This window comes from Hoplias malabaricus, chromosome 5 (genome assembly GCF_029633855.1).
Source record: "Hoplias malabaricus isolate fHopMal1 chromosome 5, fHopMal1.hap1, whole genome shotgun sequence".
Lineage (NCBI taxonomy): Eukaryota > Metazoa > Chordata > Actinopteri > Characiformes > Erythrinidae > Hoplias > Hoplias malabaricus.
This window is the reverse complement of record NC_089804.1, coordinates 33,304,519-33,332,061: the sequence shown is the minus strand read 5'-3', so window position 1 is coordinate 33,332,061 and position 27,543 is coordinate 33,304,519. Positions and strand designations below refer to the sequence as shown.

General features: G+C 43.4%; 1 protein-coding gene across 1 annotated transcript in view; it reads left to right on the top strand.

Moving 5' to 3' along the window:
- celsr2 (cadherin, EGF LAG seven-pass G-type receptor 2) overlaps nt 1-27,543 on the top strand; it is a 90,659-nt gene that overhangs the window by 27,467 nt on the left and 35,649 nt on the right. Inside the window, exons 2-4 of the mRNA XM_066670256.1 lie at nt 2,968-3,255; nt 3,885-4,274; nt 9,478-9,700. Coding sequence (XP_066526353.1) covers nt 2,968-3,255; nt 3,885-4,274; nt 9,478-9,700 — 901 coding nt within the window. The remainder of the gene's footprint in view (nt 1-2,967; nt 3,256-3,884; nt 4,275-9,477; nt 9,701-27,543) is intronic.

Genomic DNA, 27,543 nt, shown 5'->3' with positions numbered 1-27,543 from the left:
GTGCTTGGACACAGAGCTCTGTGAACAGCCAGCATTTTTAGCAATGACCATTTGTGTCTTGCTCTGCTGATGTAAGGTGTCAATGGTCGTCTTTTGGACAACTGTCAAGTCAGCAGTCTTCCCCATGATTGTGGAGCCTACAGAACTAGACTGAGAGACCATTTAAAGGCCTTTGCAGGTGTTTTGAGTTAATTCACTGATTAGAGTGTCGCACCAGTTGTCTTCAATATTGAACCTTTTCACAATATTCAAATTTTCTGACATACTGAATTTGGGGTTTTCATTAGTTGTCATTTATAATCATCAAATTAAAAGAAATAAACACTTGACATATATCAGTCTGTGAGTAATAAATGAGTATAATATACAAGTTTAACTCTTTGAATAGAATTATGGAAATAAATCAATTTTTCATGATATTCTAGATTTATGACCAACACCTGTAATATTCAAGCTTATAGTAAGCGCTGCTCACACATTATATACCTCACACAAAGACCCTCTTACATCACACACATCACTCAGAAACAAACACACCTCAGAGACTGTAGAACACAAGTCACAAACACAAGCACTTATTACAAATAATCTAACACTGCACATACCTACTTGGCTCAATGTCTAACAATTTTCCCATAGCCACAAATGTCAATACATCCTCTCCGCAATTCATACTACAGGAGTTGTCAGATTTGACTTGACTGCCATATTAAGCCAGTTAGTGCTTGAACCCACAGATAGCCGCTAGCGGCTCTAGTTCCTCTTGTTTTTGAGCACTGTTTATATTTGGTGTGTGATTGAGCTTTTGTGGCTGAAACTGTATTTTCTCAGCATTTTCATTTGACTTTTTGTTCAGTGTTGTATATGTAATTATAGTCAAAACAAAGCATGTCCAAACCACAGATGCTGTATTTTTCTTTGGTATTAGCTGCTTGAGCCATTTGGTCGGCCTCTGCATTTAAGTTTCTTCCATGTGGCAGATAGAGACAAAATCATCGACGCCAGCTTGGTAGCATGGTTTTAAAGGGACAGTACATGAGCACACAGTGGGGATATAACAGAATAAAAATAAATGATATAATCAATATAGACAAGTTCTGAATGTCGATTTCGATTCATTTTCGATTAATTTCACAGCCCTGAGTTATTTGTCTGAGTAATTTATTGGAGGTGTATCTAATTATGATTATTGTATGTGCAGTTTAAAATGTGGTTATTGTCTATTAATTAAAGTCTTAAACTTGTGTCAGTGTAAGACAGTCAGTCAGTCATGGTTGTGATGTCAAGACACACATATTTGGTTGATTTTGATTAGTCCATAAACCATAAACGTCCCCCAGTTTATGTGTGTGTAATTGGGCTCAATTTCCCCGACTAAAGTGTGTTAATAATAGTAATAAACTGCACTTTAAATCTCATTTCCATCCAACATTGCTTCCAACCGCTCAGCTCCGCTGTGTACGACCACTTTAATATTTTATAGAAGAAGCTGCTGTTTATCTCTCCTCCTCATCCCCCTGGGAGACACACATACACACACACACCTGCTTAATGCAGGCCTAAAGCTGAATCATTTTAAAGCTGGTGATACAGCAGTATAACTCTCGAAATGCTGGAATTCATTAGAACATTAAAAATAGACAATAAATACTATTGAGTAAATTGTGCCCTTGTGTTTCAAATATAAATGTAGTGTTTTTGTAGTATTATTGTTGTCATAAGTGTAACAACAACAGTGTAAACACCTCCATTCCCATTCAGTGTGTTTTATCAATAATTCTTAATAATTTCCAAAAGAATCTAATTAAATTGTGATTGACAGATATAGTCATTCATTGAATCACTTCCAGAAGAAACCGAAATCTGTGGGTGATGGCCTGGGTGGGGTGAGATGTTTGAAGAGCATTGCCAGAGAAAGAGAGAGAAGCTCTTGTCATCTACACACTGTTCTCTGTCCATTATTAATGGTCCTACATGTCCTGGAGCATAAAAGTGTGTGCTTTCCACACAGTCTGAGGGGTTATGCTCCTTGGCCAGTGTCCAGAGCTTCACACAAAGGTGGTCATTGATGAAGTGTGTGTGTTGATGGAGTGTCAGTGTGTGTGCGGAGGAAGGCGGCAGCTTGTGTTCACAGGACGCCTTTAATTTGATTAAAGATGGTGTGTGTTTGTTTCCACTTTGGCCTGAAGAGGCCTCTGGGTTAACAGATACACACACACACACACACACACACACACAAACAAACACACTTTCCCTGCTGTTCCTGAGCTGAGTTCCCAAGCCCAAGTTTGTTGTGTCGTGTATGTGTGTGTGTGTGACCTTTCTTCATGTGACAGCTCAGTCATTGTGGAGTAACGAGGGCAATTAATGAGATTGCTGTCGTTTGTGGTCATTACAGGCTGTATCCTTCTTTACTTTGTTATTCTGACCATTCTTATTTGTTTTTTTTGTCTTCATCTTTCCTTCCTCCTTCCTTTCTCTCTCTCTCTCTCTCTCTCTCTCTCTGTCATTGATGTTTACATAAGTCGCGAATGGCTCTCTGGGCTTCAGCTGATATGTTGTACCAGGGGAATGTTTGTAATCGAATACAATTATGTTGTCTACATTATTAAACCCATATATCGCTCATTATATACACTGGACTGTGTATACCCTCATTTATTGAGGGTTACTAAACTTTGGTGGCACTCTAGCTGTTATAACCACAGCAACCGACAGAAAAGCAGTTATTACCAGAATCAGTGTCCAATGCTTAAAAAGTGAGCTAATTCAACTAAAGTTAGCAGGTGCTACCACTTGCCCTCATTCATCAGTACCTCTCAAAATCCTGATTATATCACTGTCTCTTACTCTCTGTCTCTCTCTCTCTCTGTGTCCTCTCTCTTACTCTATCTCTCTTTGGATTAAAATAAAAACAACAAAAAAGGAGTATATTTTAACACTATAATTTCTCCTTGTCTCCTCCAGATGGCGTACACTCAGTGTCTGCGCAGTGTTTATTGCAGGTGACCATCATCACCGACGAAATGCTCTCCAACTCCATCACGCTACGATTGTCCGACACCTCGCAGGAGCGTTTCCTCTCTGCGCTATTGGCTCAGTTCCTGGAGGGCGTGGCCAGTGTTCTCTCTGCCTCTCGCGAGGATGTTGTGGTCTTCAACATCCAGGACGACACCGACGTTAGCGCTAGCATCCTGAACATTAGCCTGAGTGTAGCCCTACCAGTGGGAGGGGCCAGGGGCCGGAATGACAGAGGTAACAGCACAACTTTAATAACTCTTTAAGAACACTTTACATCTTAGTCTGCGTTATTATGCGTCTGATTATGATTATTTTTGTTAGTGAGTTAGCTAGTCTGATCTGTGTTTCTGTCTGATGTTCTTTTAAATGAAAAAAATTCAACTTAAAATAAAATTCAGAACGTGACTGGTTGACTTCTCCGTCTTTTCCTAAGATTACATTTAGTTAATGTGAAGACAAGAGTAATTCAAATCATGGGCCATGTCCCCTAGTGGCATGTGAAGAAATTGCAAGGGAGCATTTCAGGTAATAAGGGAGATTGCAAAGAGTAAATGTTTAAACAAATAAATCCATCCAAATATTTTCTTACTCTGACATTTTCTTGTTTTGTAATTCAGTTACACTGAGAGATAGTCCCTCAGAGCAGGAGTGTGTATTCTGAGCAGAGGAGAATTTTAAAATTTTTGTTTAATTTTATTTTGTAGCCAATTTTATTTAATTGTATTTTGTAAAAGTCCTGGATACGTGGTATAATATGTGTATAATTGTGTAATACTGAAGCTGCAGGAGTTTCCAACAACTGTATGTGTATCATGTATCTGGTAAGTGTGACTGACAGATTTTCTATGTCTGGTGTATCCCAGCAGTGTCCCCTGGGCTGGGCGTGGAATTCCTGGGCTCCGAGGAGCTGCAGGAGCGCCTGTACCTGAACCGCAGTCTCCTGGCCAGTGTCTCCTCCCAGCAGGTGCTCCCCTTCGACGACAACATCTGCCTTCGTGAGCCGTGCGAGAACTACATGAGGTGTGTGTCCGTGCTGCGCTTCGACAGCTCCGCCCCCTTCCTGGCGTCTGACACGGTGCTGTTCCGGCCCATCCAGCCCATTGCCGGCCTACGCTGCCGATGCCCCCCAGGCTTCACCGGAGACTACTGCGACACCGAGCTGGACCTCTGCTTTTCCAGCCCCTGTGGACCCCACGCCACCTGCGTTAGCCGTGAGGGCGGCTTCACCTGCCTCTGTCCACACGGATACACAGGTGAGTGCGGGGGCGGGGCGTATATACATCAGTGAGTTATTCAGGCATTTATAAAATCAGCTGAGGGAGCTTCGTCTACCTGCCTAAAGACAGCAACCAGAAACTAACAGTGATAATGGTAGTTGTGTGTATGTTTTTGTGTGTGTGTGTCTGAAGAGAGAGCCGGGAGTAGATCCTGTCCCCCAGGACTCAGAGCTTGAGCTGGTTAATTATGGATGAGTACAGATGGAAGGAGACCTATCCCATTGTAAAAGCCCCATGATGTTCTCCGCTCTGCTGAACCCAGCTTTCCATTCGAATCTTTACCAAAATTCCAGCATTTTTATTACACAATTCCAGGACAAAAATTTCTTACCACAATTCCAGAACATTTACCACAATTCCAAAATATTTTACCACATATCTAGGGCCTTTACCTCAGTTCCAGCATTTTTACCACAATTCCAGTGTCTAGAACCCTGACAGTGGAGGGTTCTAGATGTAGAATTCTAGATCTTTAACTATACAGTCTTTGTTGCCTTCCCAGGGTTCAGGTTCTCCTCACTTCAGCAGACTCTCCTTCTGGTGGATAATGAGAAATCTGAAGCCGGCAGACATTTTTCCAAAAGCATTAACCCTTCGTATTCAGAGCCTTTGTTCTGGATAGCTGAAACCGCACTGCTGTAGAACAGCAGTTTTAAAGGGGATGTTTTATGCATGAGGTGTCCCAGAAATCCCATGTTTCCCAGAGTTCTCAGAACTGATGTTTTACTGGAGCCAGGGGCAAGAAGTGGGGAGGGATCTGGGGGAAAAGTAATTTGAATAATTAAACCTTAAAAACACAGGAGAAAGAGGAGAGAATTTCCTCTTGCTCCATCTCTCTCTTTCCTGCTTTCTACTTTTGTTCCCTGTGTGTTCTGACCTGGACGGGCCCGTGAGTGTGTTCTGAATGTGCTGTGACTCTAATGAAGAATCTTTGATCTAAAGTCCTCTGGTTGTAGTGGGATTACTGTCTTTTGCTCTTTGATATGCTTCACAGTTCCTGAATTCCAGAATCTTTAACTGCAATCCCAACACTATTCCAGAATTGCTGAACTTTACTGGAGTTCTCAAGTTTTTTCTGTTGTTTGAGACTCTTTACAGAACCTTTACCAGGTTTTCTGGGCCTTTACCAGAATTCCAACCAGTGTTTCAGGATCTATAGGAGAATTCCAGAGCTGTAACCAGGGTTTCAATATTTTAACCTGAATTCCAGAAACTTTACCAGGTTTTAAGAAGTGTTGCCAGTGTTTAAGAAACTTTACAGGAATTCCGTACCTTTTCCTGGTGTTTAAGTAGCTTTCTCACATACTCTCACATTTAGGGGCTACTCCACAAGTGGGTGCTATTCTGCTTTCTATTAATGTTGCCGTTGTTCTCCTGGTCAGTGCGGTGCAGCTCGGTCTGATCCCGTCCATTTTTTCTCATCCCTTTACCAGACCAGGACCATATGGGGGAACCTGTGGTGATCTCTTATTGGTTAAACACAATCATCACAGAATGGTCTCAGTAACACTTTTGAACCCTGGCTTTATCACTGTCAAATTTCTGTGTCCTCTCAGTGTTCAGTCTTTACGGCTGTTTGTGTGTGTGTGTGTGAATATGAGGTGTACTGGGTAATGTTGGAGCTCAGGTTAGCGTCAGTGCTACGTGCGTGCTAAGGTATAAAAGCCGATGTTTCTAATTTTAGGATTTCATTTATTGAGGGTGAAGCGGTGTGTTTCAGCTCCACAGCAGCCGCGCTGAACCTACACGTTTAAAATACACCGAGCTGGTACACAAGTGCAGGGAGAGCAACACAGTGTGTGTGTGTTTGAAAGGTTTTCTAGTAAACCAGAGAAATATTTCTGACCCACAGCTCCAGCATAATCCTCTCACTGAAAAGTTTTTTTTTTTTTTAAATGAAGAGTGTGTGCTGTTTGTTTCCTAATGTTAACTCTAACATTTGTATTGGAATAAAACCTCGTATCTCTAAAAGAGTGATTTTAACTTCTTTATATTATATTATTATATCAAAATTACAGTTTCATAATATGGAACTAATTAAAGCTGATAAAAATGGAGATATTAGTGCATGTCTCTTTACACATGTTTAATGTTGTGTGTGTGTGTGTGTGTGTGTGTGTGTGTGTCTGTGTGTGTGTCTGCATATGTCTTTATGTGAAGTGTTACCATTGGTGTGTGTGTGTGTCTGCATGTGTGCGTGTGTGTGTGCATGCATTTGCTTCACTGCAGTTGGAGAGTGCCACTCCGTGTGGGTGTGTGTGGGGGGTGCTAAAGAGCTTGGGGTGAGTGTGTGTGTGTATATGTGCACATGTGTGTTTCTTTTGTGGTAGATAATGTTGTGAGCTCAGCAGAACGTCATCATCAATCTATATCTGTGGGTGTGTGTCTGTCTGTTTTTTGTGTGTGTGTGTGTGTGTTTGTATTATTAGCATTTAGAGAGATTTTCCATACATTGATTTTATATCAATGTATTTGTCTGTGTCTGTCTGAGTGAGACTATGTGTGTGTGTGTGTGTGTGAGAGAGAGAGAGAGAGAGAGAGAGAGAGAGAGAGAGAGAATATGTGTGTGCTTTCTCCCGCTGTTCAGTCTGATTGAGTGTTCAGTTTGCCGGTATCCACAGAGAATAAATTCAGTGTCTGATTGGCTCTGTGTGAGGTGTGTGTGTGTGTGTGTCCAGATGGAGAGGAGGTGGTGAGACAGATAAATTACAGAGAACAGCACTCAATCATCTACAGAGATAGAGAGAGAAATGGGGAGAGAGAAAGAGAGAGAATTAGAGAGAGGAGAAAATAGAGAGAGAGAGAGGGGTGGTGAGTCAGTTAGAATGAGCTGTGTGGGTGAAATGGCTTAAAAGCAAAAACGCACACACACCCCTTCTGTCCACTTTCACCGTTATCCACCCAGAGAAATACTGTGTTCATGGCGTTCAGTTCTTCAGAGAACCCACAACTCCATCACCTTCAGTCAGTTCCACTGTCCTCTCACACAACTCCTTCTCTTCTCTTATTCTTTCCTATCTTCTTCTCTCTTCTCTTCTACTCTCCTCTCTTCTCTTATCTTCTCCTCTCCTCTCTAATCTTCTATTTTCTTCTTTTTTCCTCTCTTCTCCTCTCATCTCCTCTTCCTCCCTTCTGTTCTCTACTCTACTCTTTTATTTTCTTCTCTTTTCCACTCTTCCCTTCCCTTCACTTCTCTTCTGTTCTCTTCTCTTCCTCTTCTCACTGTGGAAAGGAAAGGAGTTAGTCTGTGTTGTGTCTCTGCTGCAGATTAACATTTTTAGAGCAAAGCTACATTTGAATCCAGATTCATTCAGATTTGTGTTTGATTCAGATTCTGATTCACATCCAGATCTCTGGCCTTGAAGCTTATGTTCCTGACCAGTTTCTTTACAAACAAAAATCCAGATCAGACTGGTCTCTTCTCCAACCCTGCTGCTGCAGCTTTATTTGATCATCATCTGTGTTTGATGTGGAGCGTGTGCCTCATTTTAAACTGTGACCTCATTTTCATCAAAGAGCTATTTCCTAGGGCAAGGTTAAACTGCCTCCTCTGATGAATATTACATTACACACACCCACAAAAAAATATTTATATATATATATATATATATATATATATATATATATTATTTTTTTATTTATTTTTTTAATGAATATTTCATTTTTATCATTTGAACACAGTAGCTGTTTCCCTTCTGTATTTTGAAGATACATCTTTTTCTTTGGACAGTGGTGATACTATACTTTTCTTAAGGATCAGAATCAATATAATTTATTCACCAAATACCAATTGTACAAGGAGTTTCTTTTGGGGCAGGTGTGGACATAAAAAATGAAATATTATAATATGAAAAGGATACATACAAATTAATCATAGAGAAAATAGGCATAAAATAGATAGTGAGTAAAGAATGTGCAAACAAAAGTGTCTGTTTCCTTTTCTCTGTGTTGGGTTTTGTTCTCCGGCTCCACATCTTTTCAGACCCACAGCACTGAGCTGTTATTCTCATAGTAATGTCGGAGTGGAATGTTCTGGAGAATCTCGCTGTATCCCCTGCACAGGACATACGCTCCACCTCTTGCCAGCACCATGCTGCACAGACTCCTCCCCCTGTCTGAACCAACTGCTGCACAGCCTCGTCTTTATAAAACCATTTTTATAGAGGCTTAATGAGGAGCGTTTTCTGTTCTGAAAATGTATGACCACACACAAACCCACACACAAAAAAAGCAGTGATTCATCACTGTCTAATCACTGAATTTATGTGTGTGTGTGTGTGTGTGTGTGTATACACTCTATAAACATACTGTCTTTGTCATTTATGTTGTTTTCTATGCAGACAGTCATGTAAAGTGATTCTAGGCTAAGAATCAGCACACACATACACAGTCCTCTTTATGTAAGTGTGTGACACAGATTCTTGTTTATGTCAGTGTGTATTCAGTGCATCCTGGATACTAACATGACAGTGAGTGGGTGTGTTATAATATTAGAAGGAGCACAGGGAAGGTGTGTGAAAGTGTGTGTGTGAGAGAGAGAGAGGGAGAGAGAAAGAGTGTGTGTCAGTGTGTGTTTTTAGAGTTTATCTTGTCTCTGCTTTTGTTCCATCATTGAAGTTCTGGGCTCTGTCTCTGTCACAATTTCTCTCTCATACACACACACACACACACACACACACACACCCTCAGTATGTGCTCCTATCTGTGAGGGATGTTTCCATGTGAACACAGTGTGTTGTTTGTTAATTGTTAGTGTGATATTGTCCTTTCTGACACTGCCAGATTGCTGCAATATGCAAATGAGCCTTTCAGCCAATCACAGCATTGTTTACTGTGAGTTGTGGACACCATGCTAGATAATAATATTAATGATAATAATGTGCATTTATTTGTCATTGTACAACGTACAACAAAATGTGTCTTCCGCATCTAACCCATCTGTGGCAGTGAACACACAGTGCTTTTAGAGGAGGATGAAACAACACGGTCTACTGTCCATCACCATTTACTTTACACACTTTCAGTGAGGGGCTTTTAGAGGATGACGTCTGGTTCCATTCACCTCCACTGTTTACTGGTCTGAACTCTTCATCACTGATTAGAGATCTTAGCTAATATTCTCTCTCTCTTTCTCTCTCTCTCTCTCTCTCATTCTTTCTCTCTTTCTTTCTTTCTGCAGGAGAACGGTGTGAGGTGTCTCTGAGTTCAGGACGCTGTGTGGAGGGTGTGTGTAAGAACGGTGGGACATGTGTGAACCTGTTGGTGGGGGGCTTCAGGTGCGAGTGCCCACCCGGAGGCTATGAGAAACCGTTCTGCAGCATCAGCACCAGGAACTTCCCCCAGAACTCGTTTATCACCTTCAGAGGACTTAGGCAGAGATTCCACTTCACACTGTCTCTGAGGTGAGGACACACACACACACAAACAGACATAAACACACTCATATAGCCACGCACACACAACCAGACACAGAGGCACAGATACACACACAGAGACACACAGACACACACACAAACACACACACAGATACAGAGACTCAGACACCCACTCAGAGAAGGGGTGGTTTCTGCTACTTACTTTGCTTAGTTCTGTGTGTTGAACAGGATATAGATTTTTTAATGTGGATGTAGAGTTTTTAATGTTTATATACTGTTTTTAATGTGGCTGAAATGTCAGTGTGTTCCTAGGGAGAATAGTCGCTATAACATCATGTATATAACATAGATATAACTATCATTAATTCACATGAGTCTCTTTTTAAATGAAAGAGCAGAACACATATTGCCCCCTACACATTCTGTAGTGTGTTACACTTTGTCAGAAAGAGCCAGACTCTCAGAGCAGTGTGTGGAAGACCCATGGGGTCTCTGTCCCTGTGATAAAGTCGTAAAGCGCTGAAGTATCAATGGTGTGAAATCTGACAAAGAGAAGACGGAGTGGTCAGAGCTCGGTCACTCCACATGGCAACATTCCTCTGTCTCTCTTTCTACACTACAGGCTTGACGTTTTCCCTCCACCCCCTCTTCTCTCTCTCTCTCTCTCTTTGCGGAGAGGAACAGGTCAGAGCAGTTTTCTGGCCAATCCACTGCCATTCGAGCTTCTATTCAACACCCTTCAACTCCATCACGGCACAAAGCCCTTGAGGATCTATTAACACACAGCTACAGGCCAGAGAGTGAGGGGGCGAGAGAGAGAGAGAGAGAGAGAGAGAGAGAGAGAGAGAGAGAGAGAGAGAGAGAGAGAGAGAGAGAGAGAGAGAGAGAGAGAGAGAGAGAGAGAGAGAGAGAGAGAGAGAGAGAGAGAGAGAGAGAGAGAGAGAGAGAGAGAGAGAGAGAGAATTTTTCCCATCTTTCCATTACAAAAGCAAAGACACATTATGGGGTTGTAGCTCCATTCCAGAAATGCTGGTGGCCTGTTTTACACACTGTAGTGGATGTTGGTCATACACCCCGATACATATACATATAATTTTATAATTTGTTTTATAGCCTTGACCTTATTCAAACTCCTCCAACCTCTGATATTTGACTTAATGATATTAATTAAGATTTATAATTGGTTTAAGCAATTAAAACATTAATAATTAGTTTGAGAATGAATAATAATCATGCTAAATGAGTTCTTCAGGATTTTCAGAAATTCTAATGAATAAATTGCAAACACTGTGACTTCAAATAATGAGAGTTTTATTAATAAAAAGAAGATATTTAGTTAACATAGCACAACCTTGTAATCTCACGGTGTCCGGCAGGGGGAACTGATTTTGACCTTAAGGTGAGCTAGGCACTTCTAACTTGTGACTAAATTGTTGCTAACTAAGGTTAATAAATGGTAAATTATAAAGAGGGTTTGTTTGGACATCAGCTACTGAAAAGGTGTTAAATACGCTAGCTTACTCGTTCGCCGTTTCACCGAGCCGTCGCGTCCTGTTGTTTAATCTCCGTGTCCCGGGGTGTTCTCGTCGTTCCCACGTGGTGAGAAGCAGGCCCGCTTATGGAGGATCTCTTTACAGTCGATTTGAAGACCCTCGATTCCGAGCTGAGCTGCGTTGATCGAGATTTCCCTTCTTCGGTTTTTCACAGGCGTGGCTGGTTTTCCACCGTAGTGGAAAGGCTTTTTCAGAGTATTAGCTAGTCTCGTTGTTCAGCTTTCCAGGATTGATGTCTTCAGGAATCAGCTTATAACGTTAATATATCTGTTATCGATTACTCAAACGGTTGATACCTTACTTTGGCCACAAATAAGTTTCACCCGCCTTGATCATTCGTGAGATCACACTTCGATAGGTAATAAACATAAACAAGATTAAAGGAAAAGAAAGATATTCAAATTACTCGACGTATTAGTAAAACTTCATACTCTTAGCTAATTTCGAGACGTCTCTCGTAAGCTTTTCTGAAGTCTGAGAGGTTTTTCTTTGTTTGTTGTCGGCGTCCTCTCTTTTCCAGTTCCTTTCGTGGTCCGTTACTTCTGCAGAGTCCTCGCGACTCTTCAAACTTCGAACTCCTTGTCTGTCTTGCTGTTTGGCCTTTTCAAGGCTGGCGCGGTCACGCCCTAATGGGAGGCGTCCTCTTTCTGATTGGACGCGAGTCCAGACTCACGTGACTCTCGTGAGGGAGAGAGAGAGAGAGAGAGAGTAGGAGGAGGGGGTTTTGACTCTGTGATTCATACATAAGGAATATGAGTTTCTCGTATCAAAATTCTTATACCTGTTATCAACCTATAACAATGAGTACATTGGACTATTAATATCAGACATTTACATAAGGTCCCATCTTGAGTACATTGTTCACGTCCAATTCGTGATGATACGCTGAAAAATAAAACATTAATCCGTTTTCTCTCATTCAGAGACAAAACTGATCTTTGTAATAGAAACAATCGGCATTATACATCATTTCATTAGAAGGTAGGCATTCATCTGAGGGTACAGAAAGTGACATTCATACGTTCGTTTATACACAAATAACTCAGAGAACGACTATTTTCGCTATTGTCTTGCGGCGACTCCGGGCGAGGTGTAGTTCCGCCAGTGTCCATTTGGTGTCGTTGTTAATCCGTGTTTCAGCTGTTGGTTCACGGGAGTTCACTCGAGGTCACTTTGGTTTGAACATCTGTTGATCTCCGTGAAAGATAAGGATTAGACATTTAGGTGCCATTGTCATAAAAACGGGCCGTAAAAGCTCTCTTCTTTGTTTGAGGTTCCTGTCTCTTTAAGTTAGTTATCTCGACAGTTCCTGTTAGTTAAAAGAGAGAAGGGGGGTGTTGGGGCCATGTGTTACTTAAAAGGGTTCTTTTGATGTCTTTAGATTGGTTGTGTGTGTGTGGGGGCTGCTATGTTGCAGACGAAAAGTTCTCTGCAGACTGGAAAAGTTTTAATTCAAAACTTTTCATTTCTTGATTGTCCGATATTCATATTTGGCTCATACTCCACTACATTCCCCCCTTTCTTTTCAGTTTTATGGTTCGTCAGGGATCATGGAGCTGAAAAGAACTTTTGCTGTGGAGGAAGGTGAGGTCAGCAAGCATATTCAAACACATTTCCAGAGCTGATGTATTCCTATTAGTGTATGGGTGTATATGGAATGTGTATGTTTGCATGCTGAAGGGATCCTAATTATTTAGGGGCAGGTCTTGTTCAAACGCAACCTCGAGAGCTGATTCTTCGACATGGCCTTCGGCTTCATATCTAAAACTTGGGGGTTCACCTCTCTGGGCTCTCTTATGTCTAACGAATTTGACCATTTTATTAGACCAAGTTTCTAACCTGCTCTGGAGGGCTCGAGTGCGTTTGAAATAGAACCAAGCTATACCAAAGGTCAAAAGATATCCTAATCCTACCAGGGTAACTAGTAAGGTGTCCGGGGTGGACCATGCATAGGTGACAGGCTGAACTGGCCATAGGGGTTGAGACGACAGTTCTCTAAGAGTGTTATCTATGGGGGTCAGGTCAATGACTTGGGTTCCCTCATATTCTAGGCGAGTTAGGGTTTTAGTATCTAGCTCGATGGTGTGTTTGGAGAAGAATTCTGAGATTTCTACGTCGCTCTCATATTGGTCAGGGTTTAGGTGATACAGGGCCAGGTCTCCTACATGTAAGATTGCGTTTACGGGGACGTCTACCCAGAAGGTTTGGCTAGGAAGGGGTACCCTTTCTGAGGTGTCATGTTGATCATAGGTTAGTAGGGCCTCTCTAAAGGGGGTGTTAACCAACCAACGATTTCCAACAATTTCAGCTTGAGTACTGGTTACCAAACGTCGGGGCGTGACGACTACCGGGCATTGAGTATTACTCATCATAGGCTTAAGGCCACAGATCCCATTTGCGCTGTCACGAATGAAAGGTTTGCTAGGGCACAAGTAGTGAATGTCTTTAGTGAGTGTGCACATAAGCAAATTGGGTACCAGATATAGGTCAGGGTTATCGTCTTGGTATGCTACAAGAGATGTTGTTTTCACACGAACGTAGGCAGAATCTTGCCAGAAACCAACGTTGACAACATCTTTCAAACGGTATATGTTCTCAGGCGCCATTATGGGAAGGTTAATAATGAATGCTAATTCTCGGTCTTGAGGATTAACATAAATTGGGATGGCGCTACCTAAGGTATAGGCTAGGTGGGCCTGGAGATCAGTAACTACTTCTCGAGTTGCTGTGGATAAAATCTCCTGTACTAAGGATAGGGGCACCAAGTAGGGAGGGATTCTCCCCATGGCTAGGCTATCTACAGAGGAGCTGATTTCTTGTAGCATATCAGACAATAACATATTCACAAGCTGGATGTGGGCAAGGTCAAGTTGTACTACTGAAAGCATGGAGTTAACCGTCTGGAGCGTTTTGTTCAAAGCGACACTGTGAGCGTTGAGCACTACGACGGTGCCACGTAGGGTTTGCCCAATGGTTTGCAGGTGCTGCTGCTGTTTGTCTAATTGGGTTTTAATGTTCGGAATTTCCGCTTGCAATTCCCCTACTTGACGTTTAACAGTGGCTACATTGACGGCATTGACGGCGGACGTTCCGAGACTCAGTAGTGATCCCACAGTTGCAGCTGCCATTAACAATCCGCCTATGAAGCGTTTAGGTCGTTTATTAAAACCATTTAGTTCTGATTGCGTTACGGTAAACTTTTGTAACTGGCGGAGCATGTGAGTTACGTCGGCTTCAGCATGGCTGATAGCTTCCTCAGTCCATCTAACTCCATTCCGGCCAGTCTGCAGCGTGGTTATCGGTAGGTTTTTGCTACACGCTTCGGCGGGATTCAACCGTACAAATACTCTCTGGGTATGGAGGCGGCAATTAGTGATTAGCAGTCCCGGCTGGTCTTTCAGTATTATTCCTGAGTCAGGACCTGGTTCAATCACTTCAGGGAGCACGGCGGTTCCTAGGGAGCCGACGATCAGGAGAATGAGCAGCGGGGCCATCCTACCGGAAGAGATGCTCATGGTTAGATTTAGGGTATTTATGGCGAGTCGTTTAGACAAATTATAAGAAATTTTCACGATACCCCCCTTTTTGATAAAAATTTCCTAGGGTAAGCACTCTACAATAATTGACGATGAGGGACTAGGGTCTTGCACCCTGAGTGTCCTCAGTCTGGTTAGAAGCTCGTTGCCTGCTAAAGAGTGAGAGAAAAAGGGAAAAGGGATAGGAGAACTAAGGTGTGAGTAGAAGGTTATAGTTGTTTGTTAACTAACACCCTTCCTGCCTTTTGTTCTGTCGTTTATGATCTAACACAAGCGTTAGTATCCCCTACAAGTCCCATGGGGGTTGTGTGTGGTCGGATTTGGTTGCGGTGGACCCATTTGAATTCGGTACTGCCCCGAGCTTTGTTTATTTTGATCCTGTAAACAACGGGGGACAGTTTGTCTGTTATCTTGTAGGGACCGGACCATCGGGGTAGGAATTTGCGGGCCAAATTCCCCCCTGTTTTTCGCGACCTTCCAACAGGTTGGACAAAGATGTAGTACCATACCTTGTCCCCTATTTGGAGTTCATCGTGGGATGCTTTGTGATCGTAGTACGCTTTGCGACCTTCTGCACTTCTTTCCAGTTTCTGCTGGGCAAAGGCGAAAGTAGCTTTGAGGTGTTTCTGCAGGTCCTCCATATACTGATGAGTGGTGTAGGCTACGGCTATGCTAGCTTCACCTGGCTGATATAACAGATGTAGAGGCAGAGTCATTTGTCTCCCTGTCATCAACTCAAAGGGTGAGACCCCGACCGCGTCGTGTGGGGTCGCCCGTATGGCCATCAGTACGAGGGGAAGTTTGACATCCCAGTCTCGTTGGTTTGCTGCTACGTACTTTTTCAGTATGCTAACAACAGTTCGGTTGGCTCGCTCTACCTGACCTGAGCTTTGAGGATGGTAGCTAATGTGAAGGCTGGCTTTTACTCCTAAGAGTTGCCAGAGCTGCTGCATGACCTCAGCTGTGAAATGTGTCCCTCTGTCAGAGTCGACACGGCTGGGTAGGCCAAACCGTGAGAAGACATGGTTCATCAGTAAGTATGCAGTGGTTAGTGCTGTGTCATTCGGTGCGGGGAGGCATTCTACCCATTTAGTGAATGCACACGTGACTGTGAGGAAGTACTTGTTACCTCTTACTGTTCGAGTGAGTGGTCCAACCCAGTCTATCTGGAGGTTTGACCAAGGGAAGGATACTCCTTTCTTTTGCAAGGGGGCTCTATGAAGAGGATTCGAGGGTTGAAATTGGCAACATACCAGACAGCCTTTAATGTAGTCAGCCACATCTTTTACCATGTGGGGCCAATATGCCACCTGCCTGAGCGCATGGTGTGTTGCTTTGACCCCTTTGTGTCCCGCAGATGGGGAGTCATGGGCGTGCATCAGCATCACCCCCCTGTGGCACTGAGGAACCACGAACGTAGGTGAAGTGTGCGAGTCAGTGGCATGAACTAGCAAGCCTTTGACGACTTGGAGGGACGCTCTGGCGCCGTATAGGTCTTTAAGGCCTGGTATGGTGTCAAGATCTTGTGCTGCGATGGGATTAGTAGATGGGTCAGAGACATGGCTAAGCATTTTAGAAATGGATGGGTCTCGAGCTTGGAGAGTAACTAAGTCAGCGTCCGAAAAAGCAGGGTTAATAGAGACAATGGTAGTTTTGGCATTGTCGGGCGACGCCTTTGTTACAGTTCGAGACCGTGTGACAGCTAGGACTTCGATGTCGGGTGGGTTTGGAAAAAGGGAGGGATCGAATGTCCACAATGTGCCTTCGCGGGCCCCTTGCTTGGCTAAGCTATCTGCTTGATCATTGAATTCTTTGTCATTTCCCGGGACTCGGGAGTGACCCTTCACTTTCTTCCAGTAGATCTGCAGGTCATGTGTGTCTACCAAGTGTTCGCATGCCGCGAAAAGCTCTTTGTGTTTAACTGGCTTTTTGTTTGACGTGGTGTAGTTGTTGGTTTTCCACAGTCTCAAGTGGCATGTGAAGCTTAGGCGCGCGTAGTTGGAGTCTGTGCAGATCACCAACGTTTTTATGCTTTTCTGGACTGCAGACTGGATTGTGATAAGAATTCCTGCTATTTCAGCATATTGGGAGGACTGAGCACCCAATTTGAAACTTAGGGGTTCGTGAGGCCATCCGTTTATTCCGATAATACCCACCCCTGCCATCAGGGTGTGTTCTCGGCGGAACGAACAACCATCTACATACGCAGTGACAAGGTCTTTGCATGTGTTAGGATCGAAATAGTGGTGGTTAGCCACGGTGGGTAAGAGGGTTTCTGGAGTTTGTGGCACTTGGGAAGGAGTGTTTCCTTCGCATCGCCTGCAGGAAGCAAGGCCTGTGCCTAGGGGGCTCTTGTAGTTTTGCGTGTAACGCACCTCTAAGTCAAAGCTTTGGAGAGCCATTAGCCATGACGCTACTCGAGCGTTAGTTACTACACCCTCTCGAATTCGTTGGCTGTTTAGGAAAGTGACTGGTTGATGATGAGTTTCAACAATCACCTTCTGACCACCTAGGTAGTTGGAGAAATGTTTGACTGCCCACACTGTTGCTAGTAGTGCTTTTTCGCAGTCACTGTATTTGTTTTCGGCAGCCAGCATAGTTTTACTAGCATAGGCTATGACACGTTTGTCTCTATCGTGTAATTGATACAGACCGGAGCTGAGACAGTGGTTCGAGAACCCTACTTCTAGGTAGAATTCTTTGCTACTGTCAGGATAGGCAAGGCATGGGGCCGTGCACAGTTTCGATTTTAGTGCCTGCATGGCGTGTTCCTGGGCTTCGCCCCAGGTGAACGGAGTGTCCTTTTTCAGGAGGTCATAAAGTGGACGAGCTAGGTCCGCGTAGTTCTCTATGAATTGTCGTGAGTAGTTGCATACTCCTAAGAAACTGCGGAGTTCCTTAAGATTGGTGGGTGCTGCGAGGTTTGTTACCCCTTGCACTCGACTCACTTGTGGTTCAACACCATCAGTGCTTACGAGCAGACCGACGTAATTCACTTTTGTTCTGCACCACTGACATTTGGAGAGTGATATTTTCGCACCTGCTGTTGTAAGCTGGTCAAGAACATGATCAATCTCGTCAATGTGTGCCTGTAGGGAGTGGTTACGCATGAGTATGTCGTCCACATATATGAGGGTGCCTCGCTCGCGGGCATCAGGGCATGCTTTGTTTAAGAAAATATTAAACTCCGCGGGTGAGTTGGCATATCCAAAAGGGCACCTAGTGAATGTGTACTGTCGGTTTGCGAAAGTGAAATCGAGCTTGTGTTGGTCTTCTGCTTGCACCGGGATGGTCCAGAAGCCAGAGGCTACATCGATGGTGGAAAAGTATTTAGCGTTTCGGACCGAGGGAAGCTCTTGCTCCAATTGTGTCATCGGCCATCGAGACAAGGGAACCTGTTGATTTAGTTTCCGATAGTCGATGGTTAAGCGCCATTTACCATTTGGTTTTATGACGGGCCATAATGGTGCCGAGTACGTGCTGTTACAGGGTCGAATTATGCCCTTTTCCAGCAAGTCATCAATGATTTCTTGTACCGGTTCATAGGATGCCAACGGAATTTTGTATTGGCGGACAAACGTGGGTGGTGCTCCCGGACGAGTGGGAATACGTACTGAATGAATGTCAGTGAGACCACAGTCCGTTGAATCTTTGGAAAAAGATTTTTGATATTTAAGGAGCACTTCACAGAGTTTTTCACGTTCTTCTTTGCTTTGGAGGGCGTCGGCCTCCTTTAGAACTTGTTCGACTTGGATACGAAATTCGGAGTCAGATAGTTCTTTCGAAGTACGCGGATTTGAAGTGTTTTCTCCCGCTTCGGGAAGAAGAGATGGTTCCCGGGAGGATTCCGGGGATGAATCTATGGAAAGGACCGTGATCGTCATTTGATTGTCGTCAGCGAGATCTATCCTGCAAATGGCATCATTACTCATGTCCAGAGCTGAGAAGAGAGCAACAGCTCGTGTCGGATGAGTGTAGAACACCTTTGATTCTGCATGATCAAGAAGCAGGGATTCAGGCATTGGTCCTATGATCGGAATTCGCAACTCGAAGTCATGGAATTTCGTACTGACTAACCAACCCAGAGGAGATGAGTGAGGGATCGTCAAGGGTTGAGTGGTTTCGTTCCGTACGAATAGATAGGTGGATCTTGCTCGCGTCTCCACCAAAGGTGTGGCTTCGAGGGTGAGGCCTAGTTCGAAGAACTGAGGTGACGGTTGGAAAAGTGCATGCGCGTGGCTTAAGTGTTGGCCAGGTCGCATGACTAAGCGGATGGGTACATTTGCTGCGTTCGCAGGTACCACAAGTGAACCTTGGTTAGTGACCTGACATACCTCGGGAATAGTTTGTCCTGAGCCTAGGTTGCTGAGATCGGAGGACCAGGTTTCCGTTGAAACATCAGTCAAAGACCACAGTACACTATTGAGGGTGTCTATGTGGACGTCGAGGCGCACCAAGAAGTCACTACCAATGTAAACGTCGTGCGGCAAGTTAGGGACGACTAAGAAATAATGGGTGATTACCCTTTTGTTCCACTGGACGGTTAAAGCGCAAATTCCATCAGTGGGTGACATTGCTTTTGATGCCAGGTTAAGAGGAAAGCGACAAGGACTGCTCACCAAAGGAATATTTGGTTGAGTGAGGCGCAGAGTGTTAAAGAGGGTTTGGCTTATGGCGGACTGGTCGGTCCATAGAGCCAGAACTGCATTGTCTACATGATAGTCCTGGATTGTGAGACCATTCACGATGGGAAGGCCTGGAGCGTCTGTTGTGGACGGCTGTGTGAAAGTGCATAGGAAGGTGTTCCGTTGTTCTAACATGGCACTAGGGGGCCAGGGAGAGACTGCTGTCTCTGGTGTGGCTGCCATGGGCTCAGTTTCCTCTTCCTCGAAGTGAGGGATCTGACTTGGTGGATCTCCTATTGATTCAGGCCGGATTTCGAGACGGCAACACTGAGCTTCCCGGTGGTATGGGGTGCAGATGGGTAAAGGCTCACGCACTTGTGCCCAGATCTTTGACCTTTTGAAGTCAATCAGTGGTTCGAAGCGATTAAGGAGATCTTTGCCGATGAGGAAGGGAATTGTTTCGAGAGGAGACCCATGGACTGGATGCACTAAGGTCATTGGTCCAATGGCTAAGTGTATTAGTGCCATAGACTGGATAGTGAGGCCTGCATGTGAATACGGCTGAATTTTAAGAGAACAGTTTTGGAGCTGTATCTCGCGATTTTCACGCCGCGCAATGGCTCGAACCTGGTGGAATAAGGCGGAAGACATGAGCGTGACATCTGATGCAGTGTCCAATAGGGCCTCATGTACTAGCCTTCTTTCCACAATGGTGGACAAGTAGAATTTGCGTGCAACCCCTTTCTCTGTTAGGTGTCCCATGAATTGTCGGACGGGTGTGTCGCCTTCAATGACTGAGGGGTCATTTGGCGTTAAACCTTCTTTACCGTCTAACTGAACAACCAAAACAGCACTGGAGGGTGGTTGCAAGTCACCCCCCTGTATCATCGGGTTTTCAGTGTTTGTTTGGGTCACTAGGAGATTGCGCGGTGCGCTAGAAGACGAGCTTCGCTTGTCACTTCTCCTACATAACTCTCTAACATCTTTGGGGTGTTAGAGGATGGCTTTGGGTTAGACCGCGAAGAGGTGATAGAAAGAACGTCAGGTTTTTTCTTTTTCTCTTTGCAAATCATTGCAAGCATTCGGCGGATGTCCTCTAACTCCTTAGAGCTGAGTTCCTTGTCTTTAAGCTTGTCTTTAGCGTGATTTTCTTTATTTTGATACCAGTATTTTTCTTTCTTTTCTCTATAGGAATTAGAAAGCTGGTTCGGAGCTGTTCGCTCATATCCCTTATGGGGATGTGATGGTTTTCCACGGCCCGCACCGCGGTTTTCTACAGGGTAATAGTCACGACCATACCCAGCCCTGTCCCGAGGGTTCCAGAAATCTTTGTCGTGATTTCTGTCTGGCCTGCGAGGAGGGTAGCGCTTGTATTGGTGTGAGGGCGGATGAGGTTTCGGGCCCTCACTGGTCCACGGAGTGGAGGAAGGGTCCAGGGCGGATCTTTGTGGATCGGCCTGGGTGGCACCTTCTAACTCTAAATGTGGGGAGTTGGAGTCGACGTTGAAGACTTGGGGTGTTTCGGACCGCCTGTTGGGGATTTGTTGGGATTTTAGGAAACCTCTGAGTGCTAAATCACGCAGCTGCCTGCTAGACAGGGTGCGAGGGCAAGCTGAGACTCCCAACTGATGACTGGTGTGGGGATGGAGGTTTTGGATAAATAGTGATTTGAAATTTAACTCTTCCTCCATTCCGGAGTCATTTCTAGGTCCGAAGTACGCCTGTCTGAGTCGATTATAATATTGCTGAGGGGATTCCTGGCGTTGCTGTTTTATGTTCAAAGCAGCGGCCAGTCCGGTCTGTGACAGGTGATTGGAGAATTCTTCCTCCAATGCTTGGCACAGCACATCATATCGCGCTTTTACATAGTCTGGCTGACGTTCAATGAAGTTACTGACGTCTCGGTTGGAGGTCAGTTTAATCACATATAGTCTGTCATCTATGGTGATCCCGGGGAACCTTTGGAGGTAGAAGTCAATATCTTTTAGGTAGGAAAAGATATCATTAGAACCGTCAGGTTTGGGATCAAAGCGGGTTATATTACGCGCGATTTTATCTAGGTCCTTGTATGAGGGACCATGAGAGGGTAAAGGTTGAGGGGACCAGACACTGGGTTGCAGTGCTCTGGGTCTAGCAGGGCGTTGTAAGGGACGACTGACAGGAGACACAAGGGAAGGGGAAATACCCGTTGATACCAGAGGAGGTGCTGCAGCAGCTCTAAAGGTTACGGTCCCTGAGTCTGGTTCCTGATCCTCACTATCTTCCTGCTGGCCTTGTCTTTCTGTAGCGGCACTAGGTGGCACATCGGGTGTGACCTGGGGCAGCGTGTTCCCTTCAGCTATTTCGCTTTGAAGTCGACTTAGCTCTGCCTCTACCTTTGCCTGCTGTCGCCGTGACACGTCAAGCTCACGTTCGCTGGCTCTGAGCTGTACTACAGCGAGGAGGGCTATTTGACCTAATGCCTCAGTTAGGGGCTTGCCCTTGAGGATGTCGGTTAAGTGGTTCTCTACCCACTTAGCCACCATGTGGTCACGATGGGCCTGTGAGGTTTTCTGCACAGTTTCTGCAAGTCCAGGCATCACATCACTGGTGATGCTGGTCAGAACAGAGAATGCCTCATCCCACAAACCTTCTACATATACTTCCGAAGAAAAAGTCCCTTCTGCCATGTTAGCTGTGTTTTAACTGCGAGGTGTAACTTACTTCTATTTAGTTAGGATTAATTCCGTTAATCCCTTCTCTAACTAAATCTGAACTAAATTCACTTGTACCGAGTGCTCTAAGAGTAACTGCTAGTATGTATGGTGTTAGAGTTCACTTGTGAATCTCTAAGGGAAGTCTGTTAGTAGGAGAGGGTGGAGTGAAAGTTGCTATGCGCGAGTGAATAAAAGAAGAGAGAAAGAGAAAAAAAATTTTTTCAATAATTAAAATTATTAAAAATTTTGAATTAAAGAATTGTCGAAAAATTTGGATGAAGGAATTTTAATATTAAGTGAGTTTTATTATTAGATATAATTTCCAATTAAGGAATTATGAAAGTAAAAGAATTTTCCGAATTAAAGAATTATTAAGAATAGCGAGATTAAAAGACTCTCTCTTTTAACTGCGTTTGTGATCTGGTATCAAGTTAAAGTGTCAATCTCTAATTACTGCACACTGTCTGCTGTAGTTGTATCAACTTATTATGCTTCCAAGCCTTTACTTGTAATTATTCAGATGTGCAGAGTTTAGAGACAGCCACTAGAGCTGTGATACCAGGTCTTATCAGTGTGAACTGGTCGACAATTTCAATTGCGATAGCAAGTTTTCTCCACCAGAGGGTACTGAAGGTAAGTCTGAATGGCAACAGCGAGCTTCAGTATTTAAGTTGAACTTAAATTGTAATACCAGACTAGGACACCAGAGGGCGACAAGCAAGTTACAATGCAATAGCAGCAATGGACACCAGTCGGCGCTGGTGAGAGTCCCAATAGACACGGTACCAGCAGATACACTAACACAAATGGGAATTTCCACTGTAGCGGGAAGTTTCAACACTAGAGGGTGTTATCAGATTAAAATCTAAAATGGAATAAAGATTTTAAACGCTCAGATACTCTATCAAAAAATTAAAAATTAAAATTTTAAAAGGGGAACAGAGATTTTACACTAAGGTATTTTAAAAGAATTTCATCTGTAATGACAACTTTTAAACACCAGAGGGCTGCTAAACACTTATGTTGTCTCGGCGGACAACCTCCCAACCACTAGAGGGTGTACGGGAATCAAACGTCAAGGGTAGCACCACTTGACCACAAGGAGGAGCAAGGGAGGACACGCTTCAATAGACGCTAGTTATGAAGTATTTTTCCCTGCAATTACGCACTTATACCACAAGAGGGAATTTGTCTTCCTCTGTTTTGGGGCGTTTTGAATTTCCCTCCTTAGTTTCAGCTCCGCCCCTTCAAAGGGGTTCGTTCCTTTCTGAATATGATTTCAGTTTAACTGGAACAGCTGACGAGAGCAGACTGCTCTTCATACAAGCCGTATTTTCGGCTGTTTAATAACCTCCCAATCGCCTAGCGCGCGATCTCGTTATTAACGCTGGTAGCGACCCAGTTTAAAACGAACGGGGGTATTCGGTTCGGTGGTCTCTCTTCGCCGGGATTTCGCGGCGGGAGGTCGAATCCGACGGCAAAGTCTCACAGCGGAATTTCGCGCAGTTCAGACGTGCCCAGGCCTCAATTTAATGCATGCAAAATGGCGCAGAGCCGCGCTCTTTCAAAAACAACCAAGCTTATTTTCTAACCGGTATATATCACAGAACAGTTTTTCAGCAGTAACAAACACAACACGAAATTACCCACATCAAGCTTTGAATCTCAATCGTTATTCAGCAACACAAACAGCGGAAAGTATTTCATAAACCCAAGCTGATATTCAGTGTTTTGCAGTTTGTTCATTAAAAGCCTTTTTCCGGCCCCACGTTGGGCGCCAATAAAATATATATATTTTATATGTAGTGGATGTTGGTCATACACCCCGATACATATACATATAATTTTATAATTTGTTTTATAGCCTTGACCTTATTCAAACTCCTCCAACCTCTGATATTTGACTTAATGATATTAATTAAGATTTATAATTGGTTTAAGCAATTAAAACATTAATAATTAGTTTGAGAATGAATAATAATCATGCTAAATGAGTTCTTCAGGATTTTCAGAAATTCTAATGAATAAATTGCAAACACTGTGACTTCAAATAATGAGAGTTTTATTAATAAAAAGAAGATATTTAGTTAACATAGCACAACCTTGTAATCTCACGGTGTCCGGCAGGGGGAACTGATTTTGACCTTAAGGTGAGCTAGGCACTTCTAACTTGTGACTAAATTGTTGCTAACTAAGGTTAATAAATGGTAAATTATAAAGAGGGTTTGTTTGGACATCAGCTACTGAAAAGGTGTTAAATACGCTAGCTTACTCGTTCGCCGTTTCACCGAGCCGTCGCGTCCTGTTGTTTAATCTCCGTGTCCCGGGGTGTTCTCGTCGTTCCCACGTGGTGAGAAGCAGGCCCGCTTATGGAGGATCTCTTTACAGTCGATTTGAAGACCCTCGATTCCGAGCTGAGCTGCGTTGATCGAGATTTCCCTTCTTCGGTTTTTCACAGGCGTGGCTGGTTTTCCACCGTAGTGGAAAGGCTTTTTCAGAGTATTAGCTAGTCTCGTTGTTCAGCTTTCCAGGATTGATGTCTTCAGGAATCAGCTTATAACGTTAATATATCTGTTATCGATTACTCAAACGGTTGATACCTTACTTTGGCCACAAATAAGTTTCACCCGCCTTGATCATTCGTGAGATCACACTTCGATAGGTAATAAACATAAACAAGATTAAAGGAAAAGAAAGATATTCAAATTACTCGACGTATTAGTAAAACTTCATACTCTTAGCTAATTTCGAGACGTCTCTCGTAAGCTTTTCTGAAGTCTGAGAGGTTTTTCTTTGTTTGTTGTCGGCGTCCTCTCTTTTCCAGTTCCTTTCGTGGTCCGTTACTTCTGCAGAGTCCTCGCGACTCTTCAAACTTCGAACTCCTTGTCTGTCTTGCTGTTTGGCCTTTTCAAGGCTGGCGCGGTCACGCCCTAATGGGAGGCGTCCTCTTTCTGATTGGACGCGAGTCCAGACTCACGTGACTCTCGTGAGGGAGAGAGAGAGAGAGAGAGAGTAGGAGGAGGGGGTTTTGACTCTGTGATTCATACATAAGGAATATGAGTTTCTCGTATCAAAATTCTTATACCTGTTATCAACCTATAACAATGAGTACATTGGACTATTAATATCAGACATTTACATAAGGTCCCATCTTGAGTACATTGTTCACGTCCAATTCGTGATGATACGCTGAAAAATAAAACATTAATCCGTTTTCTCTCATTCAGAGACAAAACTGATCTTTGTAATAGAAACAATCGGCATTATACATCATTTCATTAGAAGGTAGGCATTCATCTGAGGGTACAGAAAGTGACATTCATACGTTCGTTTATACACAAATAACTCAGAGAACGACTATTTTCGCTATTGTCTTGCGGCGACTCCGGGCGAGGTGTAGTTCCGCCAGTGTCCATTTGGTGTCGTTGTTAATCCGTGTTTCAGCTGTTGGTTCACGGGAGTTCACTCGAGGTCACTTTGGTTTGAACATCTGTTGATCTCCGTGAAAGATAAGGATTAGACATTTAGGTGCCATTGTCATAAAAACGGGCCGTAAAAGCTCTCTTCTTTGTTTGAGGTTCCTGTCTCTTTAAGTTAGTTATCTCGACAGTTCCTGTTAGTTAAAAGAGAGAAGGGGGGTGTTGGGGCCATGTGTTACTTAAAAGGGTTCTTTTGATGTCTTTAGATTGGTTGTGTGTGTGTGGGGGCTGCTATGTTGCAGACGAAAAGTCTTCTGCAGACTGGAAAAGTTTTAATTCAAAACTTTTCATTTCTTGATTGTCCGATATTCATATTTGGCTCATACTCCACTACAACACCACCAGGCTCAACTTTCTCAGAGTGGAGGGAGACACACACAGGCTAAAAGAGCGTCCTCGAGTGCTGCGGTGGTCTTAGTGCTTACCCTGTTATTAGGAGGTTGTGGGTTCGATCCCTGCTGACACCTCGAGGCTGGGAGTCCTAAACACAGTTGCTCTCACTCTCTCAGGGTGGGATGGTCCTCCCTTTTTCCTATCTGTAGGTCATGTGGGCTCTGTCAGCTAATGTGACAGATGTGGGCAGTATTTGTTCTTCTCCTAAGTGCTGAGGCAGGGGGCAGTGTTTGAGAGAGTTCTGACAACTGGACCTCTGATGAGTGTCTTTCTGTCTTTCTCTCTCAATTCAGTTCAATTCAGAGTAGCTTTATTGGCATGACTGATGGAATACAATGTTGCCAAAGCACAGCCAGTTCAGAACATTGTGTCTTACTGAACTGTGAAAGACATAGGATTGTATAATATAGATTATAGCCTTACAGTAATAGACAAGGCAAAGTTATAACAAGACAAACAAAATACATATAAATGTATATAAAAATAAAAAATAAATGTATATAAAAATAAAAAAATAACAAATAAAAATAAATAAATATCTAAAAAAAATTATATAGAGCATTACTCACTGCCCCTCAGGTTGCTACGTATTTTGCAGCGAGGCTCACTGTGTTCCCTTCCCCAAGGAGAATTTTTTAATTTGTTGGTTTCTTTCATAGTTTCAAAATTCAAAACAATGTTTCTATAAAATGTTGCTGAATTGTGTTACATTTTTGGCAGTGGAGGAGAAAAGTGCAGCTCTGTCTCAATGTTTTTCATTTAACCTTCTGGAATCTGGGGCCTTTCAGCCACATCTGACATTTTAACAAATTTCACCTACTTAAAAACGTTTGTTCTCAAAAAGCTACACATGCTAATATTCAGCACAAACCCAGCAACAATAATGTGAGAGAAGTCTGTACGTCATTCATCTGTTTTCTTCTTTTTTTTTAAATGTCGAAACATGGACTTCCCAAAAAATATTTGCAGAGGTGATGATATATGATGAAAAAACACATTGTGAACATTTATTAAGTTTTCTTTAGAGCTCTGAGCTTTGTAGACATGGGTGTTATAGACTGGTGTTTACAGCTTTCTGACAATCTATTTCATTTTTCTTCTATATTGTTACAAATCTGATGTGACACTGTTTTTCTCAATACCTGTGGCTCACACATTGACTATTCATGAGATAGGTGTGAAACACAGGTAAGAAATCCCCTCTCCACTGTCAAAGATAATGCTCCATTAGCACCCACCTTGCCCCATCAGTGAGACCGACTCAATTGTTTGTTTGGAAATGGCAATCAACATGAGCTTCAAATGAGTGCTGGAAAGCAGCAGAGAGCATCCAAACTTTACTACAAGCTCTTTTTCCCCTCTATCAGCTGAGCTCTGTGCTTTGCGCGTTTACAAAACATTTACCATCAGCTTCACGAATTCCACTGCTAGAATATAGCACTGAACTAGCGTAACATCTATGCTAACAAGCGCCAAATTGGCTTCCGAAAAATTAGTCACTTACTCATCACAAAATGAAGCCAGTCTCTGAGCTCCGAACTCATATGACTAAAATGGATGGTTACACACATTGTGTTGTGGTCGTAAT